The sequence below is a fragment of the Spodoptera frugiperda genome, chromosome 13 (genome assembly GCF_023101765.2).
Source record: "Spodoptera frugiperda isolate SF20-4 chromosome 13, AGI-APGP_CSIRO_Sfru_2.0, whole genome shotgun sequence".
In the NCBI taxonomy this organism is placed as follows: domain Eukaryota; kingdom Metazoa; phylum Arthropoda; class Insecta; order Lepidoptera; family Noctuidae; genus Spodoptera; species Spodoptera frugiperda.
In genome coordinates this window covers 7,507,311-7,527,716 of record NC_064224.1, presented here as the reverse complement: position 1 = coordinate 7,527,716, position 20,406 = coordinate 7,507,311, and the positions used below count along the sequence as shown (strand labels likewise).

General features: G+C 37.1%; 2 protein-coding genes across 8 annotated transcripts in view; one reads left to right on the top strand and one right to left on the bottom strand.

The window, feature by feature from the left end:
- Nucleotides 1-13,765, top strand: part of LOC118270222 (ABC transporter G family member 23) — a 56,536-nt gene extending 42,771 nt beyond the window's left edge. Inside the window, exons 5-16 of the mRNA XM_050698130.1 lie at nt 2,674-2,764; nt 4,000-4,138; nt 4,600-4,706; nt 5,130-5,233; nt 5,787-5,908; nt 6,438-6,562; nt 7,120-7,294; nt 8,380-8,483; nt 10,058-10,140; nt 10,719-10,872; nt 11,475-11,673; nt 12,069-13,765. Of these exons, the coding sequence (XP_050554087.1) occupies nt 2,674-2,764; nt 4,000-4,138; nt 4,600-4,706; nt 5,130-5,233; nt 5,787-5,908; nt 6,438-6,562; nt 7,120-7,294; nt 8,380-8,483; nt 10,058-10,140; nt 10,719-10,872; nt 11,475-11,673; nt 12,069-12,283 (1,618 nt within the window). The 3' untranslated portion in view covers nt 12,284-13,765. The remainder of the gene's footprint in view (nt 1-2,673; nt 2,765-3,999; nt 4,139-4,599; nt 4,707-5,129; nt 5,234-5,786; nt 5,909-6,437; nt 6,563-7,119; nt 7,295-8,379; nt 8,484-10,057; nt 10,141-10,718; nt 10,873-11,474; nt 11,674-12,068) is intronic.
- A 38-nt stretch (nt 13,766-13,803) lies between these two features.
- The window catches only part of LOC118270223 (protein phosphatase PP2A 55 kDa regulatory subunit), a 54,580-nt gene continuing 47,977 nt past the window's right edge, over nt 13,804-20,406 (bottom strand). For all 7 annotated transcript variants that reach the window (XM_050698132.1, XM_050698131.1, XM_050698133.1 and 4 more), the window contains 2 exons: nt 19,907-20,048; nt 13,804-19,548 (listed from right to left, as the gene is read on the bottom strand). In XM_050698132.1, coding sequence (XP_050554089.1) covers nt 19,423-19,548; nt 19,907-20,048 — 268 coding nt within the window. In that variant the 3' untranslated portion in view covers nt 13,804-19,422. The remainder of the gene's footprint in view (nt 19,549-19,906; nt 20,049-20,406) is intronic.

The following is a 20,406-nucleotide window of genomic DNA, read 5'->3' as shown; positions in this document are numbered from 1 at the left end:
GTGAATAGGTTCACCAACTTTTAATCAATTCTACTATGTAGCTATGCTACGGACTACCTAGTGGGTTTACCGGGGCTCCGGCTCGAAAAGCAGGAGTAGGAACGGGGTGGGTTTTAGTCAGTGAGAGTCTGACACTCCCTCTCGCCTTGCCCAAAGCGGGAAAAGCCATTGGATGATTTTCCCCCTCAAGAAAAAAAGCTATGCTACGAAGAAGTAATAGCTAAGTTCATCCATGTGACCGTTTCCACTGATACTAAGCTATGTAGCTGTACAAGCAAGATGTGCTATGAAGATGCGTCGCCGCAAAGTAGCTGTGCGAAGAACATGCTAAGCTCGAGTATGCGATGTATCGATAGTAGGGAAGCATCCGTAGCACACATCCATAGCACGCATCTTTTCATATAAAAAAACATAGTTTAGCTGAGTCCGTTTCTACTAGTGCTAAGCTATGTGTACCAATGAATATGATTGGTGGAAGCCAAACCCATCCACAGAAACGTAGCATAGCACATCTCTGGTAGAAAAGCACCTTTAAGCAGATAGTTATTTTTTGATGTCCGTGTAATAAACTTAAAGATGAGCAGTGTAAAATAATAAATTTTCTAAGAAGTACATTTAAAGGAATAATAAAATATAACTATAAACAAATACAATTACTAGTTGTACATTTATTCTGAGCAAAGCAAATACTTAGACATACATAGTAAAGTTAAATACTTAAATACAAATAAAGTAAATGGATATAATGTGTAGCTGTTATGTGTTTTGCAAACTAATGTTAGGTGTACATAAGTTAAATATTAATAAAATAATATATTACAGTGAAATTGAAGTTTTGTTCTGAACAACTTTTTTTAAGGCCATAAATTCATCCATTTACTTCTCCCGTCTTGGGTGAGGCGAGGGTGTCAGACTCTTACTGACTAAACACGACCCCGTTCCTACGCCCATTCTGAACCCTGGTAACCCGGTAGGTAGTCCGCAGCTCCAGGTTGGATATCAGCCTTACTGGGCCCCATCTATGGTGGTTTAATAGTTCTTAGAGGCTCACGCCAAACGCGACGCGCAGTACGCACCGGTATGGATCTAGTCGAGCGATGAGCTAGTCTAGCTCGCCAACCACAGACCCGCATTGACCGGTGGCCGGAGATCTTCGCCTCGTGACGGCTGGGGCGCGAGGAAGTTTGTTCCCTCTAGCTGGCATGACTGCTTCGCAAAATTTTTAATCGAATATTCGGTTATTAAGTTTGCTTATTACTTCGCGAAAGCCACGAGAAGAGTAAGGGTGGTTTATTGTAATATACTCTACCATAACCACACAACTTAATACATAGACACAGACAGGGCTAATAATTATGCCATACCATGTAATACTTAGTTTTAATTGTATTGCAAATGAACAGTACGTGAGCCAACACTGTTATGTTATAACATAACTTGTGCATTTGTTCAATAAACACAACGTTATGGTGTTATGGTTGTATCACGTGTTTCACTGACGTGCTAATATTTGCAATAATAATTATTATTACATGCTAATGTCTAACAGCCCAGCAATGCTATTCTCTGATCCGGAGCTGCGGACTACCTAGCGAGTTTACCGGGGCTTCGGCTCGAAAAGCAGGAGTAGGAACGGGGTGGTTTTTAGTCAGTAAGAGTCTGACACTCCCTTTCACCTTGCCCAAGACGGGAGAAGTTTTCGGATGATTTTCCTTCCTTAAAAGAAAAGTAATGCTTTTCTGTAAGATTTTCTAAGACGAAGAATGCTTTCAAGAATCTATGTTTTTAAAACATTTCAATATAATGTAACAAATCGAATAATCCGTTACTTATTACGGTAGTATAAAAAAGACAATTTAAATTCAGTTTTTATAAAGTCGAAATTGCCGCAATCAAACTTGATTTTTTTGCACACTAAACACCTATTACTAAACATTTACATTATCAACGTAATTTTTTCAGAAGTCTCAAAATAAAACAATAGAACAACACTTAATTTAGATCACTACGCCAAGTTTCAGTTCTCACGGGTACGATCACATTGTAATCTGCTTTGCCTACATTTTTGCTAGTGTTTGTGTCGCAAAAAACAGTTTTTGTTATGCCATTGAAATTGCAAATACGCTTACGACCCGTTTGAAGAAAAACAGTTAAACTTGCAGCGGTAAGTCCCCTTTTTGAGGAATATCTTGAGAGGTGCTACGGGGTCCCCTTCTACCGTCTGACGCAAGTCCTTACTGGACATGGGAGTTTCGGTAGGTTCCTGTTTCTGATTGGGCGGGAGGATACCCCGGGTGTCGTCATTACGAATACCGCCTGGACGACACGGCGGTGTGCCCTGCATGGGCTGAACACTGCCGTGTCCTCAGGGACGTGGTCGGCAATGGCGCCTGACATTGGTTCAGGCCATGGTGCAGAGCGAGGACTGGGATGCCATCTCCTTCTTCTGCATAGCAATCATGCTAGCTAAGGAAAAGGCAGGGCGCATTAGGGAACGACCCTTCTCACGCCCGCGCACGCGCTTATTTCAATATTACAAACAGATACTCCAATTTTATTTATTAGACTAGATTACTTAAAAATGTAATGTTTTTTTAGTATAAGTAATCTAGAATCTAAAAATTACCTTCTATTTGTTAATTTACTAATAAAGATATTTTCTTGTTTTTCCAGGATATGGGACTTCCTAGCGGAGCAGGCGCGACGTGGAACCACCGTCATCATCACGACACATTACATAGACGAAACGAAACAAGCACACAAGGTGAGTTTCAAAATATTTTCTAATCTCCATATACATATCAAAATCAAGCTGTTCGTTAGTCTCGCTAAAACTAGAGAACGGCTGGACCGATTTGGCTAATTTTGGTCTTGAATGAGCCGACTCTACCGGAGTGATAGAGAGGCCTCACAGAATACTGACGTGAAATAATAAATTGTGTTTCGTAGTGTGAGGTTACCGAAGACCCAATTACCACCCTCTCCATATTTCTCAAAATCCGAACCACCAAAAGGCCGGCAAAGCACTTGTAACGCCTCTGGTGTTCCGGGTGTTCATGGGCGGCGACGATTGCTAACCATTTGGTAATACGTTTGCTCGTTTGAAATACTGTGTTGAAAACCGCATCAAAATCGGTTCAGCTAAACGCGAGATAATCGCCTACAAACATACATACATACAGGTCAAACTAAGAACCTCCTTTTTTTAAGTCGGTTCAAAACAGACACAATTTTTCCATAAGAGATAAAAAAATGATGTTGTATCAAAACAATTACTATAAATAGTACCTTCCGTACAAGATTACGTTGTCACAATGGATGGGTAGTGAGATAATTGATTTTAATTACTGATACGCAACTTGTACTGGTATATTATGACTTAGATAATAATTATCCTGGTCTAATGACTCGTATTAAACTTGATAGAAGAAATCTTTCCACCGTATTCAGAGTCATTTAATGGTTACTTAACACAGACAGACAGACAGACAAAAAAAAATTAATCATATATTTGGGTTTGGTATCGATCCACTAACACCCTAATTATTTATTATTTATGCTATTTATTTCCCTTCCACAGATTTATTATATGTATATAGATTCCTCGATTCTACATCTAGAGAATTCTATGAAAGTCTGTCCGTTTTTAGACTCTGGTATGAAAATATACAAGTTTTCGATTTAATTATTATGTTTTTCGGCATACTCACGCAATTATTTGACGAGGAACTCGACTAGTTTCAAGGTTTTTACTTTGTACAAATTCAAAATATTCAATCAATCAGTGATTTAGACTATCCTAGAAGACTTATAATATAATCGTGATAATCAATTTTATCAAGTGTCTTTCTTTCTTTTTGCCTAAGATTTCCAACACTTTACTACTACAAATAAACAACAGGACTTAAAGCTACACTAGCGCCACCTACTCAGCGCAGAAATTAAACAAAAAGCGTGGTTCCTATAACTAATTTAAATTTTTCTTCTATCTTTTTTCAGATCGGTCTACTCCGAGATGGCCAACTCTTAGCGGAGGACTCCCCCGAGGATCTACTGAGGAAGTTCGACTGCGACACTCTTGAGGAGGCGTTCTTGAAACTCGCGATGAGACAACACGAGATGCCTAGGAGGCGGTCCAGTTAGTATTTAGACACTATTTAGTTATTTTTTTAGCTTTGAAAGGTAATAAAGCATAACGAATACATTTATTTATTTCTTCTGCCGTACCCATGCTGTAACTTATTTTGTACCTCAGACTAGATACCATAATATGAAAGTGGAGCAAGCAAATAAAACATAAATTATGTGTAGGTTTTGATCAATAATTAACTTTCATCAACCAAACTGATCAAATTGACTTTGATCTATTAATTTACACAATTTAACTGCCGCACTCAGAGACATTTAATGATTACATAAACTATTCCTTAGTAACGATTTTATATCCTAAACAATTGCTAAGGTCTGGGTTTAATAACCATATAAATGACTATGAGTACAGCTGTAAGACTCGTAATGTCATCTGTAGTTTTATCATCAAACTATTTGTCTAAGTCGGTTGCCACACAAAATGAATACTAAGACTCTTTCTCCCTGCAGCCCTAACAGTGTCTCCGGACGTGATCCCGGACAGCAGTATGTGCACAGGAGTGGACACCCGCTACCACTCCCGAGACGACTTCCCCACCATTACCAGTAGCACCGATGTAAGTAGTGTACCAACTTTTTAAATAAAGATCTTATGACTTTAAGGTATTATTTTAGGATTTGGGGATAAAGAGGGGGATTGGGCCTCTGGTAACATCACTCACATGACGAAATACCTACACAATACTATGGCCTCACAGAAAACCGATGTGAAACAACACTCGCGTTGTGTTTTGTGTGTGTGAGTGAGGTTAACGGATACCCAATTTCCCCCACCGCCAAATCTTCCCAATCCCCGACTCCCTCACAACCCTTAAATTCCTAACCCCTAAAAGGCCGGCAACACACATGTATCGCCTCTACACCAGAGGCTTTATAAATTGGGTGCCCATGGGCGGCGGCGATTGCTTACCATTAGGTGATCCGTCTGCTCGTTAACCAGCTTATACCATAAAAATAATTATCAATCTCATTTTTTTCAGGTGCTCACAAAGAAAGACAAACCAAAAGGCAACAAGAAGTTAACGAAGTCCCGGTATAAAGCTGTCTTCATCAAGAGTATACAGCAGTTCGCCAGGCATCCTGGGTAAAAGAACATTTACAATTTTCCAATGAGTCATTCATCTTCAAATACTTTAATATTAAATATCCCAAATTGGTTCAATGGTTTTCGGGTTCTGTTATTTGCTGGTGACGGCGACGTTTTTCAAGTACCTAATTTCTATCATCAAAGTCGATTCAGCAGTATAAGAGTAAAAACGGAATATACCTTTTCCTTCGGTGAAAAGTGCAAAAAAAATAGACACGTGTGTACGACGCCCGAGAGCTCGGCACGCGCCTCAAAGAACAATCAAACCACCACAGATGGGGGCCAGTAGGGCCGATCCGGAACTGCAAACTACCTAGCGGGTTTACCGGAGCTCAAAGCAAAGCAGAGGTAGGAACAGAGTGGTTTTCAGTCAGTCAAGAGTTTGACAATCCTTCTGTCCTCGCCCAAGGCGGGAGAACACACATTTTTGGAATCATTGATATTAGCAGATAGAATTTGAGCAATTCATTTTTATTCCAGTAAAATAAGCATAGTCTATAATATATAAGCCAGTAAGTTGGTAAATAACATAATAACCTCTCCATTCCAGTGGTCTAATATTCTCGATCCTGTTCCCGATCATCCAAGTGGTAGCATTCTTCGCGGCGGTGGGCCACGACCCGCGGGATCTACAGATTGGAGTGGTCAACGATGAAGCGGCTCTCTCACCATGTATGTAGAATCTCTGGATATTGCGATTAACATCTTATTTAGAGGCAGTTTTATTTTAAGGATGACATTATTTTGGACCTTTTAAAAGCCGTAATAGGGACAAAGATTAAAAGCAAACCTTCCTTTTTAAAATCTGAATACCAACCCAGGATTTTGTTCTTGTTATTTGAATCTGCCGTGTCATGTATTTTTACCAAGTAAACAACGTATCTATATACCTTAAACGGCCAGAAATACACTTACAGGTCTTTTGGAGTTAATGGTGGAACTGTAGCCTTAGTACTTTACGTCGAACGAAATCGAATAGAGAGCGCGTTCGGCGCTCTGATTTGTTTGGTTCATTCGCACGGTTGGCTTTCGTTCAATGTAATGCAAATTCGTACTAAGGGTACTGATTAATTATCATCAGGTGATAAGCCTGCTCGTTGTCTCCATTCCTAATCTTATAAAAAATTATGGAAATATAACCTAAATAAAAAACCTCATATTTTTTATTTCACTTCTAAAAAATCTTGTTTCTTCTTTCCAGTTGGCTTAAAGATCTGCAGTAACACGAGTCTGGTGACGACGGTACTCCAGGAGGACGAGACGTGCGACCTCTACATGCTCAGCTGTTGGTTCCTAGAGGAAATGGAGAAAAAGATGTTGTTCCCTGTACGTATACCATGTTTCTTTGGCTCTATATTGTTTAAGTACACTATTTCAGTGGTTTTGATTGGTCATGTCAATGAGATTGTTTAACTTCTATCTGTTATCCCCGAATCTCCAAAAGGCTTGTTACTTCTCTGATTTTATGGGCAGATATTGGTACCCGTTTGCCATTTACGCCTTCAAAAAAGGACGTTACTTTCTGTGTAACCATTAATTATGACTACATTAAACCAAAGCACTAGTTTCATGTAAAAAGGGCTAGTCTATTTATATTGCTATAAACCGATGACAATTTTACTCTAAAATAACTACATTTTAAATAGGCCCAATAAACCTCCTTCCCTATTCCCGATTCTCCAACAACCCTTAAATTCCTAATCCCGAAAAGACCAGCAACGCACTTACAACGCCTCTGGTGTTTTGGGTGTATTTGTGCGACGACGATTGCTTACCATCAAGTGACCCGTATGCTCATTTACCAGCTAACACCATAAAAAAAAACAGATTTACTTGCAACCCAGTAAAAATCACTTTCCTAACTTAAAATCTTTAAATTCCAGACTGTATTCAACTCCACGGAGGAAGCTCGCAAGGCCGTAGCTACAGGCAAGTTGTACGGCGCTTTGCACTTCTCCAGGAACTTCAGCGCGGCGCTGGGCAAGCGCGTGGCCGACGGAGAGGTCGACGACGACATCGTGGAGGATAGCAGCGTCAGCGTGTGGCTGGATATGACTAGTGAGTGCATCATCATCATTTTGATAATCATCATCATCATCAGCATTTTCATAATCATCATCATCATCATTATCTTGATAATCATCATCATCATCATTTTGATAATCATCATCATCATCATTATCTTGATAATCATCATCATCATCATCATCATTTTGATAATCATCATCATCATCATTATCTTGATAATCATCATCATCATCATTATCTTGATAATCATCATCATTATCTTGATAATCATCATCATCATCATCATTTTGATAATCATCATCATCATCATTTTGATAATCATCATCATCATCATTATCTTGATAATCATCATCATCATCATCATTTTGATAATCATCATCATCATCAGCATTTTCATGATCAGCATAATTATCATCTATTTTTTGTGTTTTTATCGTCACGCCTTTTATTCCCCTTTAGGGAAAAGATAGTAAAGTTCCCTAAGAAAAGGAGGATCCTCCGACCAGGCGAGGTGATCATGCCTGGCGGGCTTTCTGCCCTACTGTTGTTCGTTGGGATTTTCTATCCATGTTTATTTGCATGTAAACTTCACATGTGCGATGTAGGATTTTTATGTGTCACCACACTCCTAAGAGGTAGTCAGAGATGCACATTACCGCACGTAATGCCACTATACAATGAACACCCACTTTTTACCATGTAATAGGGGTGAGCCTATTGCCATAAGCTAATAGGGGATAAGCATATTCTAGACAAGCACCTCGCTTCAAGCTTCCTTGTGCGAACTGCTAAGAAGTGGAATTATTTACCGGAGTCTGTGTTTCCTGATGGGTATAACCTGGGTGTCTTCAAGGCCCGAATGAATAGGTTGCTTATGGGCAGATGTACTCCACCGTAGGCCGCATCATCACTTATCATCAGGCGAGATAGTAGACAAACGTCAACCCAACAAATATAAAAACCTACCCGTGTTCCAAATTTCATCTGGAACCCTTTAATAGTTTTTGGCGTGAAGAAGTAGAAAACCAAAATACAAACGTTCGCATTCATAATATTACTAGGATTATTAAATTTAGTTACCACTAACACTATACAATAACTACGTGTTACCCCAGACCATCAGATCTCCAACTTCATGAAGACTCAGCTCCACAAGGCGTACGAGAGCTTCACGCGACGCGCCATGATAGCGTGCGGCAGACCGGACAACTTAGTACAGGTATGTTACAATACCATGCAGAAATATACTTAAAGGTGCTCCCACACAGCGGTTATATAACGTTATACAACAATGTGTAACAATAACATTTGTGTTTAAACAAATTATAACAGTGGTTGTAGAGTATGTTACATGCTATTATAAATGTTACACAATGTTGTATAACGTTATATAACTGCTGTGTGGGAGCACTTTAACACTTTAAACCCCACGGGAGTCACCGGTGACCGACGTTAGCGGAGGATTTGCCTTCAACAGTTTTCTATTGGCAGACAAAGACTTAATTATTATGTTATCGGCTTACTCACGTAACTGTTTGACGAGGCACTCGACTAGTTTTAAGTCATGCTAGGGACTCATACACAAGATGCGGCGACTGTCTCTAGCATAGCTTGAAACTAGTCGAGTTCCTCGTCGAACATTTACGTGAGTAGGCCAAAAATATGTTTATTGGTTTAGTATGTCTCACGTAATATAAATATTCTTATATATCTATTTTGCACTATAATATTATTTATTTATTTTTATTAAAACCATTTTTGATTACCGTATCGTATCTATTATATAGCTCATTTTAAAATCTTAACTATTAAGCTACTAGCAACTAAGTTTTTTAACTTTCACCAATCTACATTATATTAAGAAGAACTGATTAATTTTAGCTTTACTTATATCAAATTGTATTTTTATCATTCATTTGTCATGTTTCTTATGCACTGCTTCGGACTTCAGATAATTTTATAGCACATCATCACCATCGCCTTACATTGATATACGTTATGTACATCACCCATCAGTAAGTATTTATACATTCCAGTATTTATTGTTATGCCTACATCTTGCTACTCTGCACTTACAATGAAAAAATATATGCTAAGTTGACTACTTCATAGGTTACATGACCTTATAAGATCGCTTTAGAAAAACAACGCTTACGTTGTGTTTCGTCGTCTGAGTGAGGTTAACAGAGACCAAATTATTTAACCTAATCACCTTAATCACCGAATCCCCATCAATCCTCAAATTCCTAAACCCCCAAAAGGCCGGCAACGCAATTGTAACGCCTCTGATGTTACGGATGTCCATACGCGACGGCAATTGCTTACCATCAGGTGATCCTTTTGCTCGTTTACCGGCTTATCTCATAAAAAAAAAAAACTAAAAAGTTTAGGATTCCCCAACCTCAATAAAACCGCACCAGGTAATCACCATCAGCATCCATACTCATAGTTGGTGCTGATAGTAGATTAACTGGATTGTCTGAATAGACCAGTATCCTTGGTATAAGTTTGCTTCACGTTTAAAGAAGTCGAAACAAGAGCGCGTTCGGCGCGCTGATCCCCGGCTGAATAAACCAACCAATGAAGCTTTCGATTACTTTAAACGTGAAGTAAACTCGTACTAAATGTACAGATCCGGAGCCTCCACTAATGCAATAACACCGGTTACGTTCAATTCCTAGGATCCAAATCCATCACATCACATCCTATAAAAAAAATTACCTAGTCCATTAAAAAAATTACCTTCCATACACACAAATTCCCTCAGATCTAACATCCTCATTTATGCGACAGATACCAGTGCACTTCGAGAAACCAGTTTACGGTAAGAGTGAACCTCAAGTGGTCAGCTTCATGGCGCCAGGAATACTCATCACGTAAGTAAATGGAGCAGGCGATGGATATGTGGATATGAGACCTTTTATTCTCCTTATTTAAAGTTCTTTAATGAGTTTTCGAGCCTTTAGAAGCGTGTAATGTAGGTAGTAATAAGTCCTATTGACCATTGGGTGTATGAAGCAACCCTCAGAACCCAGCCCAAATGATAGAAAATCTCGACCTAATCTATAAACAAAAATCAATTAGTCTCGCTAAAACTCGAGAACTGCTGGACCGATTTGGCAGATTTTGTACCTAGATCTTGAATTACTTGTATAGGTCCAGGGAAGGTTTAAAAAGTGTAAAAAAATTAAGCAGTGCGAAGTTTGCCAAACCAGCTAGTATTATAAAGTAATCTTGATTGACCAATCGCTAACTTAAGTAAATAAACTTTCATTTCTCAATTTTTACGTGCTCGCATGTTAAACTTAAGAGCGCAATTCGAATACGAATCAACGATCAATAATTCGTTTCAATTATTTGGAAGTCATTGGGGGAGGCCTATGTTCAGCAGTGGACGTCTTATGGCTGATATAATGACGATGATTTGATAAAAACACCTTCTAATCCATTCCAGCATCATTTACTTCTTGTCTGCGATCGTGACATCGACGCTGATGATCACGGACCGCCTGGAGGGAGTGTGGGAGAGGAGTGCGGTGGCCGGAGTCAAGCCCAAGGAAATGTTGAACGTGCACATCACACTGCAGTCTGCTGTTATTTTGTTACAGGTTAGTTAGTGGCTTTACTAAACGTGCATGAAGGCGCGTGTTCGAAACCTACCAACGGCAAATACCAATGTGACTTTTTTCCGAGTCATATGTAGTTTCTAAGATTATTGACATACCACTGGAACACATACGGTGAAGGAAAACATCGTGAGGAAACCTGGGCTTATAATTTCTAATTATAAGTTTGAAATCACCAATCTGCATTGAGCAAGCGTGGTGATTAATGCTCAAACTCATGCTCTGTGTGAAGCTTTTGGTCAGCAGTGGTCACTTATAGGCTGTTGATGTAATCACAAATGCACATTAAAGAGTTCCACGTAATGAGGAGTGAATTTTCCATTTACTGGACATAGTTAAAGTGTTGTATAATGAATTTCGCAAATTAGATACCCAGTTGCAATCATCTTCATCAATAATAATTCGCCCAGCTGCACTGACGGACAGACTCACGGAGTTTTCTATATTTTTTGACCTTTCAAAAGCGCCTGGTTATGGTTTAATTCAAATACATTTTTACAGTTTTTTTTTTATAATTCAATGGGGCTTCTTGTGATGGATAATATTATATCACACCTTAATCATATTCTTCTTTCTCCTTCCAGACAATAGAAATGATGGCACTAGCCTTCATTGGCTACGGCATCCCGTCAGTGGGCTCCAAGCTGGTATGCGGCCTACTGCTGTTCTTACAGGGTATATGCGGCATGTGCTACGGGTTCCTACTGTCCGTCTACTGCAATAGCCACACCATGTCCTTCTTCGTGGCTACCGGCAGCTTCTATCCCATGATTCTGTTGTGTGGTAAGTTGCCGTTAAGATTCTGATTGGATTTTTTTGCCAAAATCACTTCTTAAGAGAATAGTTGTCCATTTTTGCTATTTCAAATCTGCTTTTAATTAATGCTACTCAGTTACTTATTGAGAATTATCGAACTTTGAATACATAACAACATTACATTATTAAACTTCTATGATATCATCGTTCAAATGCTCTACAGGTCCATTTGAAATAAATAATTTTGGCTTTCACTGTCTAGATAAGAGAGACAACAATATTTTTCGGCAAAGGCTTTTCTTCCGAGAACCCAAAAAAAAAAACAATAAAAAATAGCAAATATACCGTAATCGAATTTTCAAAATAAAGCTAATCTAAATACCCCTTAGACATGACCATTAACATAATTTCTCCAATTCCAGGTATCCTATGGCCTCTAGAGGGAATGTCATACACACTCCGAATGATTTCCCTCACCCTCCCATTCACGATCCCCTCAATATCTCTCCGAGATATTATGGAGAAAGGAGCCACCATCATGGACAAATCAGTCATCTACGGTTTCCTAACCACCATCGCCTGGATAGTCATCACCCTAGCTTTAATTTACCTACGGTTAAGGTTCAAGAAAACGTAGTAGTATTTTTATTAAATTTTTGGACTTTAGTGGATGAAAACACCATGTATTGTTGCCGAAATTAGGTATTTTTTTATTACTTGTGTAAAAAATTGCTGATTCATTATTCGTGTTGGCAACACTAATTTAACGAATGGAACCCTTTTTTTTCTTATAAATTAAGTTAGGGCCTTGCTCAAATAAAGTGCAATTAAGGTATCTATGCTGTTAAATAATCTGTACACAAGGAATAACAACATATCAATCGATTAACTATGTATAAAGAAATATCTAAAATATTAAACTGATGTGCATTACGTAGGTCTAGGAAGGTCGATTCACACAGCCACATAATCGATTTTTGACTGATTTATCGATATTTTGGTAGATTTTGTATGATTGTGGGCGCTGCTAAACAAAATGATTTATCAATTACCTCTATATTAATAACCATTCCCATCTTCGAGAGTTACTCTCGACAGTCCTAATTTACTATCGAAACCTCACGCGATCTCTTAAAATATGTTTCAAATTTTAGAAATGGGAACGAAAATTTACATTTTTTGGTTGGAACTTCTATTTAGTTTCTCCAGATATTGAAGAATTTTATCCATGATGGAGCCATAATATAAATATATTTATATTTTTTTTGTTTCTTCTCATCTCAGAGGCGTGTAACTCGTATTAAGCGCACTCTTTTACTACCAGCGCCTATGATGATCACTCAATCTATTGGAATCTATAGTATGTATCTTCAATCACCAATGCTAGATTATTGCCAACATTTTTTTACTGAAGTGTAGAATCGACCAATAAGCAATAGGTTTAAAACCTAAAAAATAATTATAATTTCGGTTAAGTGGTATATAAAGTAGTTTAGTTAAATTACGGGAACTTTCACAGTACCAAAATTTAGTGAAAATAGACAATTTGGTTTTTTATATTGTGGAACGACCGATCGGGTAGCTATTAATTATTATATGACTTTGGGTTCTAAGTATATTGTGATAAATATCTGCTAAAATATTCTGTAACTAGCAGTATATTACTGCTAGAAGGGAAATCATGACATAATGATTAGACAAACTGTGTTTTATGTAATAAAGTGCTCAAAAGTTTATAATTTAGGAAATTGTATAAGAATTGTACTATGTAGACTTTTTTATGATTCAATGTAGTCAAAACATAGGATACTGAAATTATACTATGTATTGTCAATATTTTTTGAAAAATTTACATTATGTGTAAAAGTAATACAGTAGGAAGGTACTTTTTACAGAATGTGTAATGTTGAATTCGACGCATTTGTCAAATAATTTTGTTATGTTAAAAATTGAATATTGTCTGGCACTTTCTAAGTGTTTAATGGTCGCATTTTTATTTTAGTTTAGGTGTAAATTAGAATATTTTGTTTATCTTCTCGTTGAGAGAATTGCCGATGTGGTGACGTGATACCATGTGATTTGGGAAAACTATTTATAAAATAAAGATTTTTTACAAAAATGGCCTTTTATTGAGGATGAAAAAATAACAACACAGAGTTCAGATATAAAAATTTTATTATTTATAGGAAATATTTTGATTTAACAACAACTCTTTCCGTGTGAAGCGCACGCGCCACCGAGCCGGCGAAGATCATGGCACATTGATTTTAAAATTCCCGCTATTTATTCTTATGGCAACACCAACATTTCCGTGTTTACCACGCCAAAGTGAACGGTACCCAATTTCAAACTGTAGATTTAGATTTACGAAGCCAGTTAAAGTGTACATTACAAAGAATGAATGTAAAGAGTCGCCCAGCTGTAGTAACTTCGTAAACGTACGTCTGCGCGCCGACGCGCGCGCTCACACTGACAGCACGAGGTTTCGTTGTCAGCAAACCGTCCGAGGTTCCTCACAGCGCAAAACGGTACCTCAAAAAGAAAAAAAAGTCTATCCACATCACCATCTCGTCCACAGACCACAACACACCGCTTATTGCGACATTATCACATTTATCAAGCATTATCTGTTGATCCCTCGATACAGGAAAAAAAACTGATTTTTTTAATTCTGTGTTTTCACAGTTTTCGCCTAACTATAAACTAGTACTTAAATTATAGCTCACTCATCACCTGTTTCGCGCGCATTCTCGCTTCGCAACCACACTCTATACAAGATGTCTTTGCATTTATACTACAGAGCGACATATTTTTACATTGGATCTCACGGGGGACAGTCAATTCCTATACTATTTATTGCTTTTCAAGCAATTATATACTTTAAAAATAACTCTTCTACTTACAACCGTCTCAGACAATGTTCGGGCATCATTTACAAACGTTTATAAGAAGACCAAGTACAAGCTGCATAGGCATATTTTTAAATATCACACATTTGTTTAAATTACATAGCGAAACAGCGTGTTCAGCTATCGTCGGAACAACTAGAAGGAATTGACCGGGCCCCTTACAAAACAGACGACAGAAACATAACTAAAACTTAACGCAGTTCCTATACATATTGATGAACATAAAAAATGGTGTGGAGATTATGGAGAGGGCCTGAATACAGCCGAAATATTAAACATAATGTTAGCCGTTTCACGTGTCTATGTACAGAACCAAATTATTTGGGGTCCGCCTTGCAAAACTATCACAACGTTCGGAACGATCGAACGTTACTTATGTACAAAAATGGACAAGTTCGGGATTCTAGCGATCACAAACAGGTGAATTACACACGACGCACGTTGAGTGGGTAATACACTAGGCCTTGTAAAGGTTTGTTTAACTCGAAAAATCCTATTGATATCTTTATGCAGACTTATAAGTTTTGCAGAAACAGACACCACGCAGGCGACGTTCTATCGAGCGACAGGCCTCCGACTTATATCGAGTGGCTAGCTTCAACTTTCATAAACACTACCATTAACTATTAACACAGAATTATCATGTATTCTAGGAAGATCCGCTCGATGCAACGTTGGTTTAAAGCCTCGATTTACAATTATTCAAAACAATTTCAGTTACAAAATTATGTATAAATGTAGTTACATTAAACGCTAGCTGTTAACGTAGAAACTAGACACAAAAGTTAAAAAAAAAGAAACAAATTCATATTATAATCATAGTCGAACATAATTTCCAAGCTTTACACAAAATACATATAAGACTAACTGTACAAGTTGTGACGTAGACTATCTGTTCAGACTACTTCAGACCATCGTTCAACAACACTACATATTTACATTATATTATAACCACACTGCTCAAGCATCGAATCACAATGTTTTCCAATAAGTAATATATGCCGAATTTATGAAATAACATAGCCTTGCTGAGCTTTGCTGGTTACACGTAAATCGATAATTATTATTAGAAAGTTTAAATCAATCAATCAATTGAGCGACCATCAATTAGGACAAATCCACCATTTTGACACAAAAAAATCAAATGCAACTTGTAAATAAGATTTAAATCAATTATTTCAAATATACGTGAATAACAGCAAATTCTCATCAAGACTATATAAAAGAAAACTTTGAAATCATAATTGTAACATCGCCAATGTATAAACAAACTCACAAAGTAATTAGAAAATACATAATTATTATACATAATATAATAAATAAACGGTATATATCATCAACAGTATTGTAGCGTCGCTCGACGGCTACTCTGTTGAAGTATATAATTACAATTTACGTATGATTCCCGTCTAGAAATGTACTGTAACTGTGTTTTATATTGAAAACATTACACACACATCAGTATCATTCATTATTTTTAACCGACTTTAGAGAAGAAAAGGTCTTGCTTGCTTTTACACTATGTATCATTTATTATTTTTTAACCGACTTTAGAGAAGAGAGAGGTTCTGTTTGCCCTACTCGGCTGGAAGATAAACAAATATGGCTATAAAAATTGGCAGTGAAATGATATGCATAGCAAGTTCGTATAATATCACATTTGCATAGAATTTTGAGCAAACCTATTGTTTAGAAAAATGCTACATGAATAAGAAATGCAATCTTGACTAAAAATCAACATTAATAGGACTGAAATAAAGTACAAAATTAAATTTAAACTTTATACTGTATCACAGCATCTGTGATAGACAAAAAGCGATCTAAAGACTAAGTGAATAAGGTGCAATTTCCAAATAAATCACAGTTACAGTACAAGCAGACAATATTTTTTTTATATTGACGGTGGATTCCTTCAAATAAAACCATATGGTTATAAACCATGAGTTACCATTTCTCAGCGCAGTACAAAATGTATGAGATCTTAATCATAATGTTTAAGAGATCATTCTGCCTACCCTCTTTGAGGCTTGAAGATATGTACGTATATTGTAAACATGCTGTATTCGAGACTGGCTCCACTACGGTTGACTTTTGAACTAAAATCGACTTTACTGCTTGAAAAATAAGGATGAATTTTGAACGAAAAGATATTTTCGAACGATACCAATACAATGAAGTTATGTTTTTGCATTTATAAGAATATAAACAACTTGTCAATTTAATAAGACTTCAAAATACCAGATACATTTGCGAAAACCGTCGACCAGCCATCTTTTTTTAATCATTTAAAAAAAATACTTACGCCTACTCCATGATGAAAAAAAACCCTACGTTCACTAAACGATACTTATATCGCGACAAATTAAAAAAAAAACAAATCCCATACACGTCTCATACAAAATATTGAAAAAAAAAGATTATGGGGGGGATCTCATACATTTCCTTGACGCGTCTAAACATTCGTTACACCTAACTAATCTCATACAAATGTTGTGTCGTTTCCTTAAAAAAGGGACAGTTTTTATGTTTAAACAATAAATACTTAATTATCGCTTAGAACCTTAAGTAAGAAAAGCGTATAAATTACTTTTTTTTCTCAGAAAATTTGAATTAACGGACTTAGTATCTATCTACCTACACGTTGTACCGTATTGTATGGGAACTATACAAATCACTAGACAAGAGGATTTTTAATATCCACCTGATGGTAAGTGGTTACCGTGGCCTATGAACGCTTGCAACACTTAAGGCATTACATGCGCTTTACCGACCCTTAAGAAACATTGTAGGCATCCCAAAATGAGAAAAACCCAATTTAAAATTAAAAAACAATAGATATTCCATCATATCAGTCACAAGACGTCGACTGATGAACGTAGGTAAGTAAAAAGAGACCTTTACGCTTAAAAAATAAAGTATGATTTTGTATCGAGAACCTAACATAAGTTCAACCAACAGGTACAAAAGTAAGTAACAAAACTATAAAAAAAAAAACAAACAAAGAAACGTAAGTACTTCGATATTGGACTTTAAAAACTACGAGAATAAGGTACAATTCCCACTAACAATACGACACAACTGGACAAGAGCGGCTTTCAGTGACTTATTCATTATTATAAAGCAGGCATTTCAGACGGATTCGGTACGTGGTTTCATATTTGTGAGACGGCAGATCAATTTCTCTTTTTATGAAGAAATACTTGGAAAAATTTGCTTAGTAACATTGCTATCGGCTTACCTAACTTTTAGACGAGGTACCTCGACTAATTTCAATCTACGCTAGGGACTCATATTCATTAGCCTTTCGTATAAGACCACAATAGAAAACACATTGTGTCTCGCATGGATCTGCGTGCGCGCACGACGTGTTAAAGATAATTTAGTTTGAACACGTTATTGTTGGAATTATTTGAGAAAGAAATGGTGCAATTTAATATGAATTTCTAGTATGTTAAGTTATTTTGACCTGACTACAATGTGTGAAGGGTAATGTGTTATCTGTTATCATTAATAGAACAAGATTTATTTACATTAACCTTTAAAATGGTAGAGGAACATTAATTATTTACTTATGTGGTGACAAATCGACATTTAACTTCCATAAACAGAGTTCAACTCGTATTTCTTGAATTGTATAAGTACTTTTACGCAAAAATCTTCATTTAACGCCATTTTAAGAGCAATACCGAGAATTTATTATTATTATTACTTAAAAACGTTGTGAACGGTCCTTCAGTCCTACTACTAACCAGTCTTGATTCAAAATATTTGTGGAAAAGGAGCTCCTTTAAGGTAAGCGTCCACAGACCCGCATCGTACGCATCGCACGCAACGGATTTTAGTTTGTCTTGTATAGAAACTCATACAACTGCGTCCACTGATCCGCATCGTACGGACCGCATCATCAGCAATGCGTACTGATGACGTCATACGGAATGCGTACGATGCGGACTTGTATACGCTTACCTTTGCATTTTTTTCGCTTTTTAAAGTAGAACAATGGATGTTTCCTATAGCATTAGGACGCTAAATAAAATTGTGATGCTGTGATAATTACGTCACGTATAGAAAGCCGCGCTTGTATTCAACAAGTTATTTAATATTTCACACCTGACGCACCGAGGACTCGAAATACCTATGTATTTCAATGAGCGTTGTATTGAGCACAGTTTATGTATTGGAATTTCAATCTTACGTGAATGTGTTACAGTTTATTTTTACCCGCATGTTTGGAATTAGTGTCTGAGATTGTGTGCACGCGGTTATAGTTCTTATTTACTTTCACATAAGGTTTAAAACAATTTATTGCTATCGTTGCGTACTTTACTACCCGGGGTAAATGAACTCTCAGATTGTTTGAGAAACAAAGCTGACAAGTAAAGATGCTACTGTGCGAACAACTTTATAACTTATAGTTACGAAAATAGATATCAATTTTGAATGGCTGATAGAAATTAACGTTTAATTTTGTGTGGACAGTTTCAGTAGCACCCTTACTGTATAGTGCAGCTTGTCATTTACATTATAACAGGTATAATATACAACACATTGGTAGACGAGGCTCAGACAAAGCTTACACAGATGGCAACAACATTTTACACGAGATCTATAGAGATCCTTAATTTGAAGACATATTTCTTACAAATTAATTCAAAATTGGACAATCCTTGAATACAATTTAACATGATAACCGCCTAAACAATGATTTTCCATACAAAAACAAAACAATTGAACATTAACTTATATTTTAAGGACCCTAAAGACCAAAAGCGATGGTGTCGCCATCTGTCGGTAGCAAAAATCGTTCCTCTAGAAGAGTGTTATACTAAGTACCGTGCGAGATCCCGGTGCGAGGGTCAGGCGGCTGCTAGAACTTGTCCTGGAAGATGAAGAGGTTGTTCGTGGCCGCCACCGCGATTATACTCTCGTGGGGATGCCATGCCGTGTGGAGTATCTTCTTGTTAAAGTCCAGGCAGTCTACGCTTATTTCGTCCTGGAAAGGAATATTTCGTTTTTAGTTTTTTTTGTGTAGAAGAACAAAAGCGAATTACCTAGATCATGAATGGTGAAGTCACTTCATTGTTTAAGTAAATGATAATGAGATTGTAGTCATTTCGAATTCAATATTTATGTTAACTATAATGTAGATTTATTACAAGTTTTAGAGACTGAAATACTGAGACCTAAAAAAGCAGTAAAAATCATTAACACTAGATGACGTTGTTAATTTGACTTCTGGTAATCCCATTAATACAACACGAACATTGCTTCAAGTCTGTTTTTTAGGCAAACTTTAATCTGCAAGGCATTTAACCAGAGTGTATGATAAATAAACAACGGGTATTAGCTACCTTCTTCCTCTTGGCAGTGGTGGCGACCCGGCGCGGCCGCAGCGGTTGTCGGGGCCGCGCGGCCGCGTCCCGCGCCGCCTCCAGCGTCAGCTCGCCGCGCCGCGCGCCGCAACCAGACCCGCAGCCGCCGCGCTCGAATATCCTGATGAAGAAACAATTATCTTAGACCACTATGTCCATAAATGTCTTAAAACTTTACCATCTATAATACTAGTAACTGTCAAAATCCGACCCCATTCAATAGATCTGCCAAAGCAATCAATTATCTTAGACAACGATGTACATAAATGTCTTAAAACTTGACTACCTGTAACCCTACTTATGGTGTGGAATTTGTGTGAATAAAACTATGATACAGAACAAAATTCTAGTCTGGAGTAAGATACAAGTATATCAATTACAAAGTTGTCGTATAAAATACATGTCAAGAATTACTTTAGTTATGATTGAATACAAAAATTACTTTCAATTTTACAGAAATAAAGAAAGAAATAAAATTT